The sequence below is a fragment of the Diplotaxodon limnothrissa genome, linkage group LG17 (genome assembly GCF_057381915.1).
Source record: "Diplotaxodon limnothrissa isolate DT_005_m linkage group LG17, D_limnothrissa_male_GT1.1, whole genome shotgun sequence".
NCBI classification, from domain to species: Eukaryota; Metazoa; Chordata; class Actinopteri; order Cichliformes; family Cichlidae; genus Diplotaxodon; species Diplotaxodon limnothrissa.
The window spans coordinates 6478326-6502436 of record NC_140612.1 but is presented as its reverse complement, the minus strand read 5'-3'; the positions used below and the strand labels follow the sequence as shown (position 1 = coordinate 6502436).

Genomic DNA, 24111 nt, shown 5'->3' with positions numbered 1-24111 from the left:
AGGCCACTCCGCAGGATAGCTTTACACTGTGTAGTCGTATCATGTGGGGCTGGGTGGGGATCCTGCAGAATTTCTAATACCTGCACTCATAAATTAAACATACGGATCAATGGTAGCATGGTGTTAATACCGAGCTCCTCTTTCTGAAGGAGAATTCTCACTATCCGAGCTGTCGGCAGATTTACAGTTCAGTTCAAGAGGATACATTGCGCCGGTGATCAGCTACTGGGACATGACATCAAGCTTATCTTGTAGTCTCGTGGTTTCACTGAGATCATAATATCTCTTTGCACGTTAGAGAAGGAGAGGGCTAAACACCAGGCAGGTTAGGAGGAGGGGGTTGTTTAAGTGACCCTAACAGGTGTAAATGCTGGGCCGCTGTCATAACTTTCTTCTATCTCCACCACCCCACCCCGTTAATGGGGGGGTTTCATATCTTTGTGGGGGGTTTACTATATTTGTGGGGACCAAAATCCCGGTCCCCACGAGTTTGAAGACATTTTTGAGACTCAAAATGTATTTTTAGTGTCAGGGTTACAATTGGTTATGGTTAGGCTTATGCTAAGGGTTAAGGTTAGGCATACATTTTTGATGGTTAGGGTAAGTGGCTAGGGAAAGCATGTCAATTAGATGTCCCCATAAGATATGAAAACCTGACGCGTGTGTGTGTGTTTTGTGTCTTTATTGATAATAAAAACTGTAAAACCCATGAAACTACAGTTAAAATTTAAAATCTATGTACTCCTTCACATTTTCCAAAGATGTCCAGTGGCCCATATTTGAGTCTTTGCCTGGCTGATTTCTGTCCCCTGGACCCCATGTTTGACAAACCTGATTTAAACCATTAAAAGGTGTTATGGACAAACTACTTAGATGCAATAATTTTCTTCTTTTTCTCCAAGATCTCACATTTCTCGTCAAGTCTCCCAACCAAAAGAATAATCCAAGAACTAGAATAGAACCCCCCAATTTGTGTGTGTTGTGTGTGTGCATATTTTCATCATTAAAGTACTTTTTCCATTAGATCCCTAATATGAATGTGTTTTTAGTCAGTGTTGCTATTCCCGAGCACTTGAAAAGTAGTGCAGTGAAATCTCCTAAACGTTGGTGCTTATTAAAGACCACATGTGACATCATTTTTGGAGTAGTGCGCCAAGCTGTAGCCAGCAGCTCATTTACAATAGCAAATCAAACAGCCTAGTAAAGCTTTCCATGTCCACCTTGAAGCCAATTAGCGTGCAAGTTGACTGAAAATTGGCAACTAATATGACTAAAAGACACAACCCTGTTTCCCTTGTTATCACTGCATATAATAACTAGAGGCGTGGTGGTTAGATTTTTTTCTCTTCACCAAACAAACAAAAAACAGTTACAATGCGTGTAGGTGCACAGCTATGCAGTCAGCCTAAAAAACACTCCCGTTAAATGTTGAATAGAGCGTTTGGGCTTTGAGGATTTTACTAGAAGCACTTGTGAAGTGTAAGGAAAAGTCTTTGACAACAAATTCAGTGAGTGTATAAAGCTGGTGAGTGTATTTAACTTATTCATGAGCAAAATGAAACTTTATTTTATTTATTTTTTTACCCCTGCCACTCTTTGGTTCTTCCTGTATGTGATGTGACTCACTTGGTGGCTGCAAACTGTAAACATGTGAATTCTGATGTAGCTCTGATTGACAATAACCCTGCGCTTACATTTCTCAGCAGTTGCTCTTGTGAGCAGCGTAGCAGAGGAGCATGACAATCATTACAAACTGGCAACGGATTCATCGAGTCATACCCTATTACTTACTGAACAGGCCACATTTGGACACAGAATTTCCCTGGACTGAAAAAGTGATCTCTGCTTTTTATAAGCCTACACTTAGTAGCAACCTGCTATTTTGGCATTATTGCAAGCAACATTTCTCCCACATTCATAGTTTTTTGTACCGAATTATGAATTGATCATATACAGCTGTATAGACTAATACAGTTCAGTGTAGTACCCTACAGTAAATCAAAGTTTTTGTAGTAAAAGATTCATGTTTTTCTTGTCATTGCTTTAGGGATTTTTTTATTTTTGAAGTTCTTGGTAAAGGCACGTGTGTTTTGAGGTGTTGGTAATACTTGTCCACACTCATTTTCATACACGGGGGACACCAGAGACACATCTTGCTTTAGTGCAGTCTATGCAATGCAAATGCATAGCATCAAAAATTCACTTCAGGCTGTGTCCCCTGTTGTAGAGTAGTTTCTATACACCACACTTTCCTCCAAAATCAATTCTGTCTATTGATATTTCATTTGAATCCGTTTCGGTAGAGCTGCCATTGAGAGCCAGATACACGAACGTGTCTTCAAGCGCTCTCAATTCTCCTGCTAGCATGTTGCCAGCTTTACCGCTGCTACCGCCGAGGGACTGCAAACACATTAGGAGTGGTATTACTCTTGACGTTGGGGCTCGCGCAACAGCAAGCCCCTTCAAGGTAATTATTCTCACTGGGCGTTTTGAATGGCTTGGGACTGCCTGCTTTGCGGATATACGTGGCTCTTGCAGCAGGGGGCAACTTAATATAATAGATTTTAAAAATGGCTGGAAAACGGCAGGTGCTGCCTTATTTAGAAGAGTCTGCCCATTTTAGTCTGTGAAGGAGGGAAATGGGAGGGTTGGTTTTGGTACAAACTCGGCCCCAGTAAGAAAAAAGGTGATTGTTACTGATGATTTTGTAACTGTAGAACACACCTCTGCATTTGTTAATAAGCTTATTAAATGTAAGAATAATGTAAAGGATTGTGCAGAGGCCTTGTAACAATATTGGGTGATAGTTTGATAGATTATCACTGTCGGTTTTTGTGTGTGTATATGTATACATGCATATTAAAATATATATGAAATATAAAAAATGTGTGTGCGTGTCCGACCTTTTTGGAAAACGGATTTCTCTGCCCTCATTAAGATGTCTGATCAGACTCGGAGCTCTCCTCCCAGCTCTCCCTCTCTCTTTTTCGCATGTTTTTTGATGTGGAATTCAAAGCAGCTGCAAATGTATTTTTTATCTGGCACACATTTCGCCGAGCGTCTCTGCCCACCCCTTCTATGCAGAGTGCGTTGAAGGAGAATAGTAATGACTTTGGCCTTGTGGGACTCTAAATGAGCGGAGTTCAAATGCAGCCTGTACATCACAGGACCCGTCAATCAGCAACGGCCAGTGCCAGGTCTGCAAGCAGAGGGAGCCAAAAAGTGTGCACACGTGTGGTTGTATGTTGCTAACCCAGATGAGGGTGGGGGGGTTGGCAAGGTCCACTTGGAGGCATGGATCAAAGCACCAAAGCTTGGAGCGGTGCAGAACAGCCTGCTACTCTGCATACCCCCCACCCCCCGTTTTGTGGGTATGGCAGAAACCAGCATTTAGAGGGAACAGTACATGTCGCTGGGCGCTGAAACAGGTGAGAAAGAACTGATAGGTCATGTGCGACGTTTCATTTTTTGACATCTTTAATACTTTTGGGCTTTTGTGTGCTCAAGGACAGTGCCGTCGTAGAGCCGCATCACACCAAGTTCCAGTGGGGACTTGTTAAAGAGCTAGGCCTAATGAGGAAGAAAAAACAAGCAGCTGTGTAGGAAATGATGAATTCCAAGAGTTTTTATTTTTAATTGGCTTTTTAAAAGCTCATTGTGATTTGAGATGAAAGAATGCTGCTTATCCTTTTTTGGACTGATGACATCAGTCTTATCCCTGATTGCTAACAGTCAAGAATCTGCATTTTGGGAACACTAGTGCACTCTTATCACAATTTTGCCAAAATTTCCCCTTTTCCCACTCATTTTTCCACTGTGTTAGATCAGTCAGACCCCGAAGCCTTGCTCCGTTTTCACCACCACCATCTAGAGCGCTTTCTTTTTTTTAAGGCCCTCAAAAAAGATAAGGAGCAGACACTATAAATACTGAAGATGGTCTGGCCCACATATCTGCTTACATTTCCTGGTTAACACTTAAACCCCTGCGAGCCATCATTTTAGGGATTCCTACCTATAAAACCCGGAGAGCAGTCAAATGGTGGAAGTGGAAGCTAAATTGGCTAGTCATTCATATGTATATTAGGCTGTTAAGTAGGAATTCTGGAGGGAGGGGAGTGGGGGTGGGGGAGTGGAGTGTTTCAGTTTGCCATCTTGGGGAGAAATCAACACACATGGGTGTATGTCCTTTGTTGCTGACATTTATTGATAAAAACAGTACAAAAAACCAACCATTTGTACACATATTTACAAATAATTCAACATTGTCAGCAATCACTCACAATCCTGGCACTGCCATGGTACCTGTAGTCTGCATTTACCACATGTGTATCTTTTGCAGTGAACACATTGCACAGTGGCCTGATTTTTCTTGCATTTGTGTTTGACCTGACACGTGGCTCTTTTTCCAGGGCTAGGTGTGGAGGGTTCTGCCCGAAGCAACTGATCTTTTCTTGCCTTCTTCGCAGCTACATGAGAGTGAGCCAACTCTGTTGCAAGCGCCACCAGGAAGTCCACCCGTCTTTCCTTCGTCCCGGTGCATGCTTGATACAGCACATGTGCATTCAGTGCTGCCATGTCAATCATGTTATAAAACACGGCGACTGGCCAGCGCCGTGTTCCTTTGCGGACAGTGTACTCCCGAACCATCTGGTCCATCACATCCACGCCACACTTTGTTTTGTTGTAAAGGGTGACAGTGTTTGGCTTCCTTTTGGTGGTGTTATCAGTCTGAACCACGCTGTGCATGCTGCTAAGAATATAGACTGTCTTCTTCCGTTTGGCCGCATACGCCGTCAGCGTGGCAGCAGAGGTTGAAAACACCTAAGAAATAAGATAAATTGTTATTTTCATAGCCCTTTTACACACAATGCATCCTTCTTTGTCGGCTACTTGGTCTGGTTTGGGCGGAGAAAGTTCAAATCTGTGGCCTCATTAAATGTTGACATGTATCACAAAGTGTCACAAGGGCTTGAGAACAATACGGTGACCAAACATTTCTGCGGTTCTGTTTGTTTGGAAGTTTGCTTTGTTGATGTAAATGATGGAGGCGGTTATTGTCAGCATTTCTTCTCTGAGCCCACCCACCATTCTTTTCCACTTTAATCTCTTCACATGTTGAGCATAACCTTAAGCTGAACTCGGAATGTCAGACACTGGTATTAATTGGCTCGACTGTCGTTACTGTTTTGTTAGCGTGCACCCATTGTAATTGTATATATATGTTTAAAGCCTATTTACATTTGAATTTTCACATTTGTGTCATATTTGTGTTTTTGTTAAACTGCACTGATGCATAGCGATAACTAACTCTGCCAAAAAAAAGAAAAGAAGTGATTCCTGTTCATTTCTCAATTTCTGCATAGTGTTACTTCATCTTAGGTAGTATTTGACTTAAACAAACATGTTGCTTGAGCAGTCAACGTTGTACCCTGTCAGGCTGTAAAAACTCTACTTTGCTCCAACCTTATCATTGTACATGCACATAAATTTACCAACTGTGCTCCCATAGACATTTTATTAGATACCCCTGGCTAGTACTGTTAGACACCCCCCCACCCCCCCAATTCACACATTTTTTGCTTTCAGAACTGCCTTCCTTTCTTCTTCACACAGATGCCACACGATGCTGGAAACATTCCTCATGGATTTTGATCCATATTGAGTCGATAGAATCACACAGTTGCTGCGGAGTTGTTGGCTGCACATCCATATTGTGAATCTCCCTTTATGCCACATCCCAACGGCGCTCATGTGTTCAAGAAACCAGACTGAGATGTTGACTTGGCATGTTTAAGTGCAGTAACCATCAGATGATGGGTACACTGTGCTCATAAGGGGTTTGACGGTCAGGAACAATATGTACCGGTAGGTAGAATGTGGTGTTTAAATGATGCTCAGTTGGTGCTCAGTGCTTCAAAGTGTGCCAAGAAAATATCCCCCACACAATTACACGACCACTATCATTAGCCTGGCAGCATAGATTCGTGTTTTTGTGTGGTTTATGTCAAATTCTGACCCTGCCATCTGAATGTCACAGTAGAAAGCGAGACTCATCCGAACAGGCAATGTTTTCACACTTTTCTGTCCAATTTTTGTGAGCTTATGCAAGCTGCAGCGTCAGTTTCCTGTTCTTAGCTGACAGGAGTAGCAATCTGTGTGGTCTTCTGCAGCCGTAGCTCATCTGCTTCAAGGTTCAGCGTGCAGCTTAAGTTGTAGCTTGCTTTTGGCTTCCTATCAGCTCAAAGTAGTCTGACCATTCTACTCTGATGTCACCATGGCATTTTCGCTCAGCAAACTGGCACACTCTGGATTTTTTTCTCTTATTCAGATTATTCTCTGTAAACCGTAGGGTGGCAGTGTGGGGAAAATCCCAGTGGATCAGCAGTTTCTAAAATACCCAGGACAGTGGGTCTGGCACCAACAACCATGTCTTTTTTTGTAGTTACTTAAATCACCTTTCTTCTCCATTCTGATGGTTGATTTGGACTTCATTAAGTCGCCTTGACCATGTCTACTTGCCTAAACATGTTGAGTTGCTGCTGTGTGATTGGCTAATTAGATGTTTGCAGTAACAAGCAGTTGAACAGGTGTAACTAACAAAGTGGCTGGTAAGTGTGTATTCCACAACCACAGAAAAGCTGCATTTTCACTGTGGTCACTGTAGTGTTTTGTTCAAAATGACACTGGGGGGGGGGAATGAGGGGAAAAATGAAACGTCTGACATGGAGACAAACAGCAGACGTTGGGGCGCTTTAACAGATGCTTTGAATCATCCAATTAGGCCGACGGCCCTTCTTAGAATCACATTCATATGTATTCAGGGAACTGGGCATTAGCTTTGTTAGAGGAAAAAGCGGGAATCAAGCAGTTTTCCATGAAAAGTATTGTTCACTAGCTGAAACTTCAGCTTTAGAGGTCTGAGCAACAAATGATTCAGTTAGTGATGTAGTGTAGCTCAAATATAAGAAAGCATAATCTATTAGTTTCAGCTGACGTTTCATGTTCATTGATCTTATGTCTCCACATGCCATATATCTTTTATTAATTGTGCAATTTATGTAGATCTTGGTAAATATCAATATTTAGCAGGCCGACAAGCAATTCTCTAAAGTCTGATGAGCTCTGTGTGCACATCTGCAGGTTTTCGTTTTATAGGAAGTAAAGTGGTGGAGCAGTTGTAAATCTGTGCTGAGAGAAAAGCCAGAGCAGCTCCAACAACAAATGAGTTGGACACACGCTCTATAAATTCTCAAATGTTGCCTGTTTGTGTGCATTTAGGTTTGATGGAAACTTCAATATCAATGTCTCCAAGACCATCTGCTGTGACAGACTTTCCCCCACCGTCAACAACCGAGCTTTCAACCCCGGACGGGACCTCAACTCAGGTCTGTTGACACACACACACACACACACACACACACACACACACACACACACACACACACACACACGGTACATACAGATCCAATGAGGGAACTATCATTTGGTAGTCCATGAGCTGGCCTGCTTTAACAAATTACTAGAGATGGACCGATCCGATATTACGTATCGGTATCGGTCCGATACTGACCTAAATTACTGGATCGGATATCGGAGAAAAATAAAAAATGTAATCCGATCCATTAAATATCACGAAAGCACCTCACAAAACTTGCAACACGCCGTAACTCACCTCAGAACGTTAGCACGTCGGAGCAGTATGCATCACGTGATAGAGCGGCTGTGGCATGCGGGACCTGTCGGTGGTCTGGATAGCATGTGGAGCTTCGATGGCAACCCGGCATTTCATCTCCGACAAAGTTATCCCGAGAGAAGTAAAGCAAGTGTGTAAGTCCATCTCTGAATGTTTGTAAAGCATTCCTGCGTTAAGCTTACCAAACGATATATGGAGCGACTGCCTCTTCTGGCTGCTACTTCAATCATGAAACTGCTTAATGATCAGCTGATCGGCTTTTCTGTCGCGAGTCCGTGTCTCTGGTTTGTTTTTGGCCCACTTTGCACCAGAAAGAGGAAACCAGCGGCTGAACAACAGCAGCACGTTTAAGCTTGATCAGCTGTTGTTAGAATTTATTTATTATTACTTTCTACTCGAGGATCTTTTTCTACGTAGCTGACGGCTGGTAACTGTGCAGGGGCGGATCTAGCAAAGTTTAGCCAGGGGGGCCGATAGGGCATTAACAGGGAAAAGGGGGCACAAAGACATACTTTTCTTTCTTATTCTCATTTAAAATGTCAAGCTTTTAATAAATAATTATCCGAATCTTACACCCAAAGTTTTAATTTGATGTAAAATGAATAGAAGTCAATTACTGCATATAGTAACTATTAAGTCTAATATATATACCCTAGTAAGCTATAGTACTTTTTCCTTTGGGAAGGTACCATCTGTGCAGTCTGCAATTTTGTTGAAGAAAGATGTTGAATCTATTTAATATTTCTTGAAAAATAATTGATTTCTGTGCATTTTTTTTTTCACACTGCATCAAATTAAGGTTGATTACGTCGATTAAGCATCATGAGGTGGAGCGTGAGGGGTGGTTCCCTATTTTTTATTTATTTATTTTTGTTGTTGCTGGGAGTTGGTACCCTATTAGTTAGGTTGCTTAATATTTACGCTAAGTACTCTTTAAAATACCAGAATAGGGAGGATGGTGTAGGTCTAAGTTTATTAGATTGATCAGTATTGCTGAACTATGAAATATTTTTTTTTTGCATATAGGTATAACAGAATAGCTTTAGTGTAGTTGTTGTTTTAAACTTGAGTATGAACTTATACAAAATGCAGCAAGATATTTAAAAAAAAAAACAGTTTTGTTGATTAAAAAACACTATATCGGATTCATATCGGTATCGGCAGATATCCAAATTTATGATATCGGTATCGGACATAAAAAAGTGGTATCGTGCCATCTCTACAAATTACACACAGACACACACAACTTTTAAAGCATTCAAACTTTTAAAAGCCATTTTTTGACTTTATTTGAAGCAGGCAATCATTTGCCAGCAGTTGCCATGGCACCCAGTTTTTAAATTAAGAATGTGTGTTCTTTGCCTCTGCAGTGTTTTTAAAAAATATATAATTGATGTCAGATTAAAATAATAAGCTGTCTGTGTCCAAAGTACTCTGTTCGACTTTGATCTCTCATCTGCAGTTGTACTCGCACTTTATGTGTTATCATCCTGTTGAAAAAAGGCTTCTCAGTTTTGTTTTCATCAGCTCACATAAATCGGGTGCAATTGTACACATGCTGTACGCAACCTCGAAACTCCCCTTGTAGCTATTAGAAGTGATGGAAAGTAGTTTTATGGCGTTCTCCCTGCCTTGTTCCAAATTGCATAAGCACATTGCAGAATACTACCACATAAAACTCCCATATGTGTCTGCACTGCATGTCTTTCTGTATTTGATTAAGAATAAAATGGACAAAATTGACTAAAGGCAGGCAAAGGCAACTTTCCTCCTGCTGCTTTGTTTTCCCCAGTTCTGCTCCCTAGCATGCGCTCTCTATTTCCAGAAAAGAAGTATATGCACAGACTCCAGAATATTGAACCTGTTTCCTGATGTCTATTAACTTTACAGTTTTACTCAGTCACTTGTTAAAATCACTTCCAGCTATTCAGTGAGCTGCACTTTCATTTTTTGCTGGCCTTAGAGGTCATCAGTGAGAGACATTTTTACAAGTATTTTAAAAATATTGCCATCCAACGTTGTGTTGACCAGTTGTAATGATCAATTTAACTTCCAATTTAAAAAAAAAAACAATTAAAAATGCATTCATTTATTATGTCCACATAATGCCCCTTAGTCACGGGTTGCCCTAGTAGCTAGTCCTTCCTGACACAACCCCAAAAGGCTTTGGGTCTCCTCCCCTAACTGAAGCAGAGATCTTTTATTTGTTAGGCGACTGTGTTAGCAACAACTCTGTGGAGCCAGTATCGTGCGGAATTGAGAGTAATAATTATTACTACTCAAAGCTTCCTAGATTTGGCTCTACAAATTGATATTTTCTAATCTAATGTTTGCTGCAAAATCCCAAAAATTTTCTGAGGACTTCTTAACTTACTTAGGCACATATCTGAGTCAAACCATGGATATAACCCATCTCCGTCATCTCATTGCTGCCTTCACCCAATTGCTTTTTCCCTCCCCAAATATCCCACCCTGGTACTTTTTCTGTAAACCATTCATAATGACTGCCATTCATAACACGTCACCATCGTCAGGGTTTTATTTTCCTTACGAGTCAGTCACGACAAGTTCATGTTACCCCTCCCCCCCACCACCACCACATTCAGCCCTCATTGACCCCCACACTCTCAGTGTATTCATTCCCTTCCATTTGTCTCGGCCCAGTCTAAACAAGCAGCCACAGAGGGGAGGGAGGGCCCGTGTGGGTGAGAGCAAGGGATAATTGAGAGGGAGAGAATGATAAATGAAGTTAGAGGAAGGAGGAGTGAGGGCTGATTGGAGAGTTTATTGTATTTTGTCCATTCTCTCTCCTCCTACCTTCCATTTTCTGTTGAATTGAAGGGAAAGATGGTGGATGGATTTGGAGATATCAGTACCAACAAGTTGGAGTAATCCATTTTCGGCCCTTTGTCTGAATTGTGTTTTTGTAGGCTGTCTTTTAAGAAGTTATAGCCACTGTCTAGGTTAAAGATGCTATGTGACAACAATTCATCCATCAATCTGAAGTATATGCACACTTGTACATACCGATATTCTTTCAGCACCTTTAACTCTCTTTAAACTTAAGTGCCACTGTATATACTGACTCATATTTAGCATGCCAGAGGCAATCTGCCATCTTTGACAAGCTGGCAAATAACAGTTTTCTTCTACTTACACAGCATTCATATGACTTTAGCTAAACTAATTATGACACTAATTACGGCATGTAGTATGATACTCAAGTAAAAGTGAAAAGTCGCCATCTAAAGCTGATTGGATCGGAAAAGACTACTCAAGTACTGAGTAACTGGTTGTAATGTCTGTTTTTTTTTAGTTTGTTTAAAGAAATGCACAAATTTTTAGTATTTTCAAATAGAATATATGTAAAACCATTAACAAAATAAGGCACAACAATTCTAATTTCCAGATTAGTTTTTAACAACAAAGCTTTTTTAACCAGTACCTACAGAAAACATTAGAACGAGGCAACTTCAACATATGTGTGTAGACACTAAAGCTAAAGAATGTCAGACTAGGGGTGGTTCTTTTAAATACAAAGAGGGAGCAAGCGAATCAGAAACACAGAGCACAGAGATGCGACAGGTATAATCAGGAAAAGTTTATTCCCCAATGTGGACAGCAGGAATAAAACAATAATTCTAAAAACAAGAAACAAAACAAACATCTGCAGTAAAATTCACCAGGAATAGATAAACGCAATTCTAACAAAACTATAAAATGTTCTTTGTATACTAAAATACCTCAATATACACAGTGGATTAACACAATGTCATATAACAACACTAAAAACATGCAATACAAACAGAATAAAATGATGCAAATAAAAACTACACTAAAATCAGATTAAAACCAATTATAAAAGACAAATACAAACTTCCACGATGTGACGTACATACAAGAGGGCTCACTTTCCCATAAATAGTTTCTTCACTCAGTGAAATGATGGTTAAGCTTCAGCAGCAGTTGGCTCTCAAGGTTCTTGCTGTGAAGCTGTGACTGTTTGGCAGTGAACAGGAGTCCTGCCTGACTAAAAAGTCTCTCACAGGCTGCAGATGCAGGAAGAGCTGTATTGACTTTGATTGACAGCTTCTTGATGTGAGGAAAGCTCTGCAATAGATCCACTCCAGTGAATGGACATGAAAGGTACCTCTCCAGCTCCCCTGCTTCTGGCTTTCCTGACCCCATGGATCCAAAGAAGACATCTTCGTCAGATAGGCTGCTGTTTGTGCTGGCCTCATCCAGCTCTGTGTCTAGTTGATTTCTGATAAAGTTCAGACCTGTGGAAAGATGTATGGTTAGGTCTGTGCATTACTGTGCTGTATAGACTGCCGAGCTACTGGTGAAAGATTTTTATCACACCGGAGATGTTTGTTTCTAACTAACACTATAATCCCAAGTTACAGTAACAAGGAAAGTCATTATAAGTCAATATCTAGTGGCTCACAATTTAATGGATAAATATACCAGCTTTTAAGATGCTTCCCTCTGTGGACCAGGATGTTCTGAATCTTGGTAGAAGTATTGCAGCTGCAGTCATCTCAGGGTCTTTCATTATTTCTCCAAAACGTTTCTGGATCCCGTCCCGCAGCGCATCAACAAGAGGTCTACACATTTTGCAAGATGACTCCAGCCTCCTCAGCTTCTTCTGAGACAGCCTCTTGTATGTATTATTGGTAGCTTCTGCAGCAGTGGCATCAACTGTTGATATAAGATTGAGTAGATGACACGCACACTTTTGGTGCCTTGGAAGCTGGTACTCCAGACCTGTGTTGTCATTCAAAACAGCAAAGACATCTTGACACTCCACCTCTAACTCACTGTCTTCTGCATCATCAAGGATAGACCCACCATCCTCCTGCCATTTGGTTGTTTCTTCCTCTTTCTCCTCACCATATAATTGAAAGGCCTTCAAGAAATTTGAACCACTGTCGTCCTGGTCACTTTTTCTCTGATGTGATACTCTGAATGGATTTCTTCTAATGCTGCAGCAAGAACATCAAATGTATGCAAACCTTTAAGAGGTCTACAAGCTAGTGCAGCAGAATGCCTTTCAAAAGAGATGTCATCTATCCAGTGACAAGTCACTCCCAAGTAGCTATGCTGTCTGGCAGACCAGCAGTCTGTTGCGGTAGCAACATAGTTCACAGTGCTCAGTTTTTTGATGATTATGCTTTTCATGTTCTTCGCAGCTTCTTGTATTTTTGAGCACAATGTTTTCCTTGTCATTACTGTACACTGAGTTTGCAAGGTTTCCATCATAGTCTTGAAGGACGATGTCTCAACTATAGAAAATGGTTGGTTGGCTTCACATACAAACGTAAGCAGAAGCTTGTCAAACGTTGCTTGTGTTACCCGCCTAGAGCCAGTGAAAGAATCTGTAAGTTTTGCATTCTTCATAGGTGGCTCGGTGGAAGAGGACGACTTTCGTTTTCTGTGGTGGTCCATTAATTCTGTATACATCTTCATTTTGGTGGCGTGAACCCTCTGTTGGCAGAAAAAATAGACCATGAAACTACATGTGACTAAGCAATTTCTATACACTTTTTAAAAAACAATGTTCCCATATTTTTAACCCTCCTGTCGTGTTCACCTCCCCACCGCCATTGACTGAACGGCCCACTGAATGACCAAATGAAAGACACACTGAACGACCTACTGAATGGCCCACTAACGACCCACTGAACTGAATTTGGTGGTGAAAAATGTTTGTTATGCTAATTTAAGAGCTGTTAAAACAGACCACTCAATTTTGTCTGGGAGTGCTACAGTAAGGGGTGGGGGATGAATGAAACTGGAGAGTTCAACTAGCATAAAAACCATTTTTCACCACCAAATTCAGTTCAGTGGGTGGATTCCCATTCATTTTCTATGTTGGTCACTTTTGAACGGGAACACTACGTGTGCTAATAGAAGTCCTAACAGATGTTCATTAAAACACTCAAAATTCAAAGAGGTGATCATCACTTTTATATGTTCAAGTGCATAGTGTGGAAGGTATCATAAGGCAATCAGATGTAAAACACAATATTTGTGTGTTTTAAGTTGTAAATCAGTCAGATTTGATCCAAACACGACAGAAAGGGAAGAGAAACCAAAGTCGTGCCTACATTAAGTGAGTTTCCACACACACACACACACACACACACACACACACACACACACACACACACACACACACAAACACAAATAATTCCAGTTTAAGTTAAAAATAAGAACATATGCAAGGCTAAGCAGTGCAAGTCAATAGATTCTGCTTCAAAAAATGTTTAGAACCTTTATAATCTTTATAAACTTCTACACCTTAATAACTGTAGTTCTTTGAAGAAAGAGTCAAGACAAAAGTCACTTGTGGAGAAAAGAAAAATATTAAACCAGCTTAATTACTATTCTAATGTTTTTCTAGGAGAGAAAGGGAGTGATTCTGGATATGCACAATTTTTAAAATTTAATTTTTAATGTGGACAAGGCCTAAGACTGTGATCCTATAACCCATGGGTGCAAAGCTCCAGTCCTCGGGGACCAGTGTCCTCACCGCAACACACCAGAATGAAATTATTAGGTCATTAAATTTAGCCATTTAATTCATGTGTTAACCACTTAAGCATAGCTAAAAAGACATTTAGACCAAACTTACCGCGACATGTTTCCTCAGGTTAGATGTTGAGTTTTTGTACGCTGAAATGTCTGTTTGTTTTGGCTCACACAGAAGACATCGCATTATATAGCTGTTCTTTTGTACTCCTTTAAAGCGAAACATGCTTTGTATATGTGGCCAAGGGTGTTTATCCTCTTCAGTTTTGGTGCAGACAGTTGCCTCTGCCATTTCTTGATGTGTTTCTTCAGTCTGTGTCCACTAGTTTGAAAGGCTTGGGCTGCTCGGCCTGCCTTTTATATCTGGTCATGAGACTGCATGGCTACGTCTGATTGGTGAAAGAGTTACAGGTAGCCTCCAGGCGGCATGATCCATTATTAGTAGTATTATCCAATGTGTGAAATTAATTATTTTTAAAAAGTAGTAAGTCAAATATTGTCAAATATAACTTAGTAAAAGTAGTGTTTGTTCTTCACAAATGTACTCAAGTAAAAGTAAAAAGTATGGTGCAATGAAGGTAAAACAATATGTTCTTCTAAAACGTAAGTAAATGTAACTCGTTACTACCCACCTCTGCTTGCAGCAGTTGTATGTCATTGTTCCCACCTTTAGGAAATACTTTAATTCTCACACAAAACACATAGTACATATAATATTTACTAAACAGGAGAAATCTAAACATTTTCCATAGTTTGCATGGTTTGCATTCTAGTATATACAATAATGAGAAAGTGTCTGTGTGGTTAAGGGGAGTGTGCTGCCTGAGAAAAGCACAGGAAGCTGAGCAGGAGCAGTCACTAGTTGTGAAATCACTTGACTTCTGGATTAGCTGGAGCTGATTTTGCACTCAGACCTCATTGACTCAAACTGGCAGGCTACAGACCATTTAATGTGTGCTATAGGCAAACATTTGCATTCTTACATACAAAAGTTATTTGGTAGAAAAGTAAGTAAAGAAAACAGAAATTCACAGGAAATAAATGCTGCTGTGAAAGCATTTTAAAAAGTTCTCCTACAATCTCCTCAAAAAGAAATATATTAAAGTGGGGCTAGAATGAGGATACACTTTGGAGAGTGCCACTGGAAGTGTAATATCTGGATCATAGTAAGTGAGGTCATTTGCTGATAGTCAAGAGTAGTAAGATTGGAGGAAATGGCTTTCATTTAGTTCCAGTTTCTTAGCTTGTCTCAATAGGAAGATCTAAACATTTGTGGCAGAATGGAGTACTGTAGCCTGACAGATGTATACAGAACCCTTCTTCCACTGTCAACACAACTGAGTGGTTCCTGTTTATGTGAAGCCCGGAGAGACGGATGGAGTGGCTGGGCAGGGATGATGTACAGTGGGGCAAAAAAGTATTTAGTCAGCCACCGATTGTGCAAGTTCCCCCACTTAAAATGATGACAGAGGTCAGTAATTTGCACCAGAGGTACACTTCAACTGTGAGAGACAGAATGTGAAAAAAAAATCCATGAATTCACATGGTAGGATTTGTAAAGAATTTATTCGTAAATTAGGGTGGAAAATAAGTATTTGGTCACCTCAAACAAGGAAAATCTCTGGCTCTCACAGACCTGTAACGTCTTCTGTAAGAAGCTTTTCTGTCCCCCACTCGTTACCTGTATGAATGGCACCTGTTTGAACTCATCATCTGTATAAAAGACACCTGTCCACAGCCTCAAACAGTCAGACTCCAAACTCCGCCATGGCCAAGACCAAAGAGCTTTCGAAGGACACCAGGAAAAGTATTGTAGACCTGCACCAGACTGGGAAGAGTGAATCTACAATAGGCAAGCAGCTTGGTGTGAAAAAATCAACTGTGGGAGCAATCATCAGAAAATGGAAGACATACAAGACCACTGATAATCTCCCTCGATCTGGGGCTCCACGCAAGATCTCATCCCGTGGGGTCAAAATGATCATGAGAACGGTGAGCAAAGATCCCAGAACCACACGGGGGGACCTGGTGAATGACCTGCAGAGAGCTGGGACCAAAGTAACAAAGGTCACCATCAGTAACACACTACAACGGCAGGGAATCAAATCCCGCAGTGCCAGACGTGTTCCGCTGCTGAAGCCAGTGCATGTCCAGGCCCGTCTGAAGTTTGCCAGAGAGCACATGGATGATACAGCAGAGGATTGGGAGAATGTCATGTGGTCAGATGAAACCAAAGTAGAACTTTTTGGTATAAACTCAACTCGTCGTGTTTGGACGAAGAAGAATACTGAGTTGCATCCCAAGAACACCATACCTACTGTGAAGCATGGGGGTGGAAACATCATGCTATGGGGCTGTTTTTCTGCCAAGGGGACAGGACGACTGATCCGTGTTAAGGACAGAATGAATGGGGCCATGTATCGTGAGATTTTGAGCCAAAACCTCCTTCCATCAGTGAGAACTTTGAAGATGAAACGAGGCTGGGTCTCCCAACATGACAATGATCCAAAACACACCGCCTGGGCAACAAAGGAGTGGCTCCGTAAGAAGCATTTGAAAGTCCTGGAGTGGCCTAGCCAGTCTCCAGACCTCAACCCCATAGAAAATCTGTGGCGGGAGTTGAAAGTCCGTGTTGCTCGGCGACAGCCCCAAAACATCACTGCTCTCGAGAAGATCTGCATGGAGGAATGGGCCAAAATACCAGCTACTGTGTGTGCAAACCTGGTAAAGACCTATAGTAAACGTTTGACCTCTGTTATTGCCAACAAAGGTTATGTTACAAAGTATTGAGTTGTATTTTTGTTATTGACCAAATACTTATTTTCCACCCTGATTTACGAATAAATTCTTTACAAATCCTACCATGTGAATTCATGGATTTTTTTTCACATTCTGTCTCTCACAGTTGAAGTGTACCTCTGGTGCAAATTACTGACCTCTGTCATCATTTTAGGTGGGGGAACTTGCACAATCGGTGGCTGACTAAATACTTTTTTGCCCCACTGTATGATTGGCAAACCTGCTATGTCTCCAAAAAGACGTTCCTCGCAAAGTAAATGTAGCCTGGCGTTGAAGTTTATAATGTTTGACCCTTGGACAGTTTCACAGCAGCTCTCTGATTTATCTGTTTTCTGTAACTTGTTTAAGCGTTAGTTGAACATTTGGCTTGGGGTTTTTTTTCCGTCCCACCCTTAGAGGAGGGAAAACAACTGTGGTTTGTAATGTATCTGGAAGGTTGGAGAAGGTCAAAACAGGTTCTCTTTAGCAGGTGATTAATTTAATGTGATCACAAGCCAAGAACCACATTTTGGGGATCATAGAAACCCAGCTGACATGCAATGGCTGGTAGTTAGCATGTCTGGGAAAGACTGTAGCTATAATTAACAAGTAATTTTAAATCCAATTTGAGGTAATGGAAAAAAATCTTACAAATAACAAGAATTAGTCAGCGAAATGGCAAAATGGCTGGTGAGAAAGTAGAGCTGCTAACAAAACCACAATCATTTTTTTTTATTTCTTGCTAAAAAAGTAAACACTCCAGTAAGACTAAAGTCTTTACAAAGAAAAAAAGGATTGTAGTCTTGCGTGGCTAATAAAACCAAAGTAGTTGTTCAAAATGGCCATTTGTGTTACTTACTTCCTTCAGTCTGCTGCCAAATGTAGATGTACACTAGGAGGACTGTTCATTTATAATAGTATTGTTAGTTCCTTTGGCACACTGAGGCTGATTGGATTCACCACGGCTGGTCTGCATTCCTGTATTTTAATCAATCAAAGGCTGTTTTAACAGCTGCATTGTATTATTTTAATGAAGCCTACTTTGATGGTTACGGTCTATTTCTTCTCTGTCTCTGTTTTTTGCCTTGCGAAGGACCCAAAGTTTCTATTTGTGTCTCACTAGCTTCATCCCACCCCCCACCCCACGCCTCATTGTGAAAGGCCGTTTTGTGTTGCAGTCAGTGGAAAGGAAGTTGTTGGCTTTGTGATGGGGTCTCTGTGAAGATACTGTTGACTTTGTGACCCAGTTTAAAAAAAATCACTCTGTTAGTTTTAAGCAAATAGGCTTCAGGCCTCTGCAGAGGTTGTATTTGGCTGTTATTTCTAGAGTCTGTCCAATACTGGAGTTCTCAGGGTTGGTGAGGACATTAAGGAAGTAAAATATTTTGCTAACAATATATCCGCTAACGTATAATAACAGCTAATATTATTTATATGCTCACATAAAATATATAAAATATAAAATAGTATGTGTATCTTTTTACTTCCCCCACCCCCACCCCCCAAAACCTTATAATTATTGTGGGTTAGTAATGATGCAAATAGCCAATTTTAGCATGTTCTTAAAAAAAAAAAGTATTTTGTATTAATTTCTTCTGATTAAAAATATAATCACAGTTCACACAGTGTTATCACAGTAGGCTGGTGAATAGGTCAGTAGTGCCTCTGAAGCCTTAGCTATGCTTTACAGGCCTGTGAGGCTCCGCTTGGGTCAGGGTGGCATAAATGTTTGCTGTTCGACAGTGAGTGCGATTGGAATTGTAGGCGTCCACATGTCTGCCTGACAACGCGGGCTCGTCCTTTGAGAATTTACATTACAATGAATCGAGTACACATGTGCCCAAGAAGTATAAAAGAAGCATAACAGGATTGACTCCTTGAACATTATGACTCCAGCTGTCCCTGTAAGTATAATTGAGTATAATCGTGACTAAAGGGGGCAAATTTAGCTGTTTTTCTATTCAATTCAAATCAGTTTTATTTATACAGCGCCAAATCACAACAACAGTCGCCTCAAGGTGCTTTATATTGTAATGTACACCCTACAATAATACATACAGAGAAAAACCCGACAATCATATGACCCCCTATGAGCAAGCACTTTGGCGACAGTGACAAGGAAAAACTCCCTTTTAACAGGAAGAAACCTCCGGCAGAACCAGGCTCAGGGAGGGGCGGAGCCATCTGACGTGACCGGTCCCAGGATTCTTGGTTATGTTTAGCAGACTGTATCACATAAGTAGAGTTCTAATTTCAGACAAAAGCCAGAGTTCAAATACAAGAAATTTAACCAGTAGTTTAACAATTTGAAATTGTTCTTCATTAATTTATGCTGGCACAGTTGTGTATGGTATAGCCAGGCCTAAACAGATGTATTTGTCCTTGTCATATGTTAAGATGTAAGCAAGCCTGCCTATTGATCTGTTATGAATTTCTCTGTCTGTTATGTATATATCTAATGAGGCCTGTAATAGAGAGAGAGAGAGAGAGAGAGAGGTAGTGGCGTGCAACAGCGGTTTAGATTATCCAGGGTTGTTCTCTGGAGAGTATTTCCTGTCTACTCTCCCTCCTGTACAGCGCTGGCATTGTTAGATATGTTGTCCTGTGTTGTAGCAGCTGCACATGTCTGTCTCATTGTGTTAAACATGCGAGATACTATAAGTCAAATCAGGTCAGATGTATTTTTAATGCAGTGCCTGGAAGAGCTATACAGTCTTATGAACTATGGACAGGACAATATGACCAGCAACACTTTATGATCATCGCCATCAGGCGTTGAGGTGTTATTGAAATGTAAAACATCACTGCAATGATGCATGAACATATCATGTAGCATATTTCTTTAGGGCTGATCTCTCATGTAGATGCTTTGTCACTCACTTGCAGTCTCACTCCTGAAATATGTAGTGTTTCTCACAACTTGCACGCCAAATCCAAACAAGAAAAGCTTCCAAGTATGCTGAACTTTCTGACTACATATTTTCCCATTTGCCCCATTCAGCTTTAGTAATGTATTTTTCTTTTTCCTTGTTCTCACTCGCTCTCTCCCTATTGCAGTGTTGGCAGACAACCTGAAGTCCAACCCGGGTATAAAGTGGCAGTACTTCAGCTCGGAGGAGGGCATTTTCACAGTCTTCCCCGCCCACAAGTTCCACTGTAAAGGAAACTACGAGCACCGCAGCAGGTATAGAACAGCCACTGTCGCTTATAACACGTGTTGTTGTACTTCAGCTGTTTTCAATGTAAATAAATAAGATTATAGGTACAACTTGCACTTTGTCAGCAAATGTCACACATAATAATGGAAAAGATTGTTCAAGTGTGATGCTTCGGCAGCTCATTCCTGCCTTCATCTTCCTCACCCTCTTCCACCCCCCTCCCCGCCTTCCGTCCCTCCTCCTCTGCCAGTTGCTGTGTGGGGTGGCCTAGAGGGCATGTTGATGGCATCCTGCCCTCATACACCCCGACCACACATGCCATTGGTAGGAATGTGGCTCTTTACCACTAAAGCCTACTGGAATTTCACACCTCCAATGTTATGGGGTTTTTTTCTCCTTCTCCCCGCCCCCCACCCCACCCCATTGCTGAAAGCCATCTCTCTCATGCTCCCTTGTGCATTTCGCATTGGCCTCTGTTTTCTTTTTAATATTCCTTTTGAGTTGTTGTTGTTTATTTCTCCCATTGCTGTTCAAGTCAGTGAGTTTGGCGTGCAGCCATGGGAGAAATGACGTTGCTTGGCTTGCTTCAAGTATGAATGAGGCTTTGTGAGTACATCACTCGTGTTAGTGTCGCTTTGTCCAGCAGACCACACACAAAGAGCCACTGACCCCCTACAGTCTGCACCGTTCTGCAGCTCCACCTGCTTATAATACAAGCATAACACATACAGTGATACCTCAAATGACAAGTCTCACCAAATCAATGAGCGGTATGCAGCCGAATCTTCAACATTTGATATACTGTGTTTGTACTATTTTTAATTAAACATTTAGTTCTTTTTTTCTTTCTTTTTCTTTTCTTTTCTTTACTTGACACAGTATCCCAACTTTTTAGGAAACTTAGCTGCAGTAAGCAGTATTTTAAGACCAAACCAATGCTTTCACGCTATGTTGCTTGAGTTGCTTCTGAAAGAAACATGTCATTACTCGACAACAGCCACACACGGTGGTAGTTGTTCTTTAGAGGTGCAATTTTCCATAGCAAATGCTGCAGGTCGTCAGACAACTGTAGCCTCACTTTTCCAAAACAAATTCAGTTGGTGTGTGGAGAGGGGGGGAAGTAAGATGTAAACAATAAATCCTGTTTTGTTTTGTTGAGACTTAGACTCTTAGTCCTTATTCACTGAGTTTAAAAACATGAAGTGTTTTTGTTTTGAGAAGGTTGATGACAGGTCATATTGCTGGATTTCAAAATATTGTCATATTTCTTCAAACCCCAACCACAATCAAGCATTATTAACCAAACATCCTTACTTTTGGATGATTCTTTTTTATATAGCTGCAGGTTGGGTAACACTGTGTAATCCCCTCATCTCCAACCGCTCGCAGAGGATGGCCGCCCCTCCCTGAGCCTGGTTCAGCTGGAGGTTTCTTCCTGTTAAAAGGGAGTTTTTCTTTCCCACTGTTGCCAAAGGGCTTGCTCATAGGGGGTCATGATTGTTGGGCTTTTCTCTGTTTGCTTTGTATTATCGAAGGGTCTTTCCCTTACAATATAGAGTGCTTTGAGGCAACTGTTGTTGTGATTTGGTGCTATATAAATAACAAAATTGAAAATTGAATAATATGGTCCACAACTAACAGTGTGAGTCACCTATATTTAAATAGACTTTCGATGCATTTTATTTTAAATTGCAAATTAATTATATTTACTTACAAATACTTAAAAATATGTACACTAGAGTAAGAGGGTAACGAATCAGGTGTGTGCAAGAAACAAAAAATAATTATACTATAATTAGTTTTCATAATTTGTATGTAATGTATAAGTAATTTCATATAGTACATGAGTAATATAGAATGTTGCCTAAGTTTAGGTATTTTACAGGCAAGGACACAGAAATGATACAAGTACTGTGCAATTTCATCCTAATTTTGAAGGAAAATAAATATTATCCCATTTCACATGTTAATACAATGTGCATTTTGGCTTGCAGGCTGTATTATGGCATTAATTTTTTTAACATCTTCATAAACTATTCATTCTGTGATGTGTATGATGGATGTCTTATTGCATTTCTGCAAAATTACCCAAAAGTAACGTAGTACTTAAAATTACTTGCAGTATCTTTTCCTGTAAAGCACCCAGAGGTTATGCACTATGTAAAATTACTTACACATTACTTACAATTAATTATGTACTGCCTAAATTTACTTACAGTATTATTATTTCTGTGTATCTACCTTTAACTATTTGTAGGTGAATATCATTAAATTGTAATTTTGAATAAAATTCATTGAAATTTCATTTAATTACAGGGGAGTTATGTCACAGTTGCAGACTGTATTATAAAGTGTTACCAACTCTGTAATGACAGCATAGAGTGAAGAAGGTGCCAGACTTCCTCTAAAACTATGAAACTGCTAGGCAACAGAGTATGTTTATAATTTAAAACATATATCTGTCCATATCCCGTTTGTGTATCTGTGTGTGTACCTGCGCAGGCCTGTGTACGTTTCTGCAGTGCGTCCACAGTCTAAACACATTGTGGTTATGATCGACCACGGAGCCTCCATAACTGACACCCAGCTTCAGATCGCCAAGGACTCAGCGCTTGTTATCCTGAATGCCATAGATGAGCATGACAAGGTTTGTGAAAGGGGACGCTTTTCTTCATTATCAGGCATCTGTATTTACATCTCTTATCATTCTTGGTTTGATGGCCCTTTTGCTCCTTCCCAGATCTCCGTACTTTCGGTGGCAGAGACCGTTCGCTCCTGCTCTCTAGACCAGTGTTACAAAAGTCTGCTGTCTCCAGCCACCAGCGAGACGAAAAGGAAGATGAGCACCTTTGTGTCGAACGTCAAGGCGTCTGATGGAGCCACGCAGCATGCAGCTGGCTTCGAGAAGGCCTTCCAGCTGCTTCGAAACACCACCAGTCACAACAAACAGAGCAGTAAGTCTCAGATAAGAAGACACTAATGTAGATTTAGCATGTTTTCATCACTGAGTTTGATAGTAGCAAACGTGCGTTTGTGTATCAGCCACAGACATGGTGATCATTTACCTGTCATCTGGCGTCACGTCTCGAGAATCATCGGAGCTGGTGAAGAGAGCCACGCTCAGTGTGGTCCGGCAGGAGAACCGGCACCTCAACAACTCTGTCATGATCCTCACGTACGCTCTCATGAATGGTGGGTGAAAACTTTATTATTTTTCACCTGAATGTTTACATTTAATTTAGTCAGGTTTTCTGTTATAAGGAACTATTCGACACAGTTAATGAAATTCAGTTTTTCTATTTACCGTACCTCTGGACGTGTATTTTTTTTCTCTACACTTCTTGATCTGGTGCTTCATTCCTTTCGCTTTGCTGGGACTGAAGGTTAGAGAGGTGCTTTTAAAACCTCAAAGGCTTTTTGTTTTCTGTGTTTGTGCCTGCCTGTGCAGTAAGTACGCTTCCTTTTCCTCTAAATTTGTCCTTGTCCTTCCATCTGCCTCCTAATTCCCGTCTCCCTCTGCATCACACGTACACCCGTGTCTGCTGCGCTTGCTTTAATCCACCATTAATACAAATTATTTTTGCATCGAGAAATGGAAATGAGGTACATCTAAGAGCAGAGAGAGTGAGACTTCAAAGAGCGTGCTGTTCACTCTCTGTGTGACTGACAGAGGACCTTGGCTCTTTAAAGGGAGATGATGAAAAGGATGCAGAAATCTATCCTCCTCTGAGTTTATTAGCATTGCATATTCAGAAAAAACATTTGTATTGTTGCTGATGCTGCTGCACACAGCTGAAAGGCCTGCTGTGGGAGTCTGATTTCCTGCATCCCCTGCCAAATGTGAAGTGCTGATTGTTCAAGGAGATCAGCAGTCTCCTGTGTTTGTCTCTGTTGTCCACCTCTGTTACCAAAACAATGTCTGATACTCTGACCAAAACACTGTCTTGT

At 40.8% G+C, this 24111-nt stretch overlaps 1 protein-coding gene across 1 annotated transcript in view; it reads left to right on the top strand.

Annotated features, from left to right (window-relative positions):
- The window catches only part of cachd1 (cache domain containing 1), a 110997-nt gene that overhangs the window by 48700 nt on the left and 38186 nt on the right, over positions 1-24111 (top strand). The window contains exons 4-8 of the mRNA XM_085375651.1: positions 7279-7385; positions 20063-20189; positions 22666-22810; positions 22904-23117; positions 23206-23355. Coding sequence (XP_085231777.1) covers positions 7279-7385; positions 20063-20189; positions 22666-22810; positions 22904-23117; positions 23206-23355 — 743 coding nt within the window. The remainder of the gene's footprint in view (positions 1-7278; positions 7386-20062; positions 20190-22665; positions 22811-22903; positions 23118-23205; positions 23356-24111) is intronic.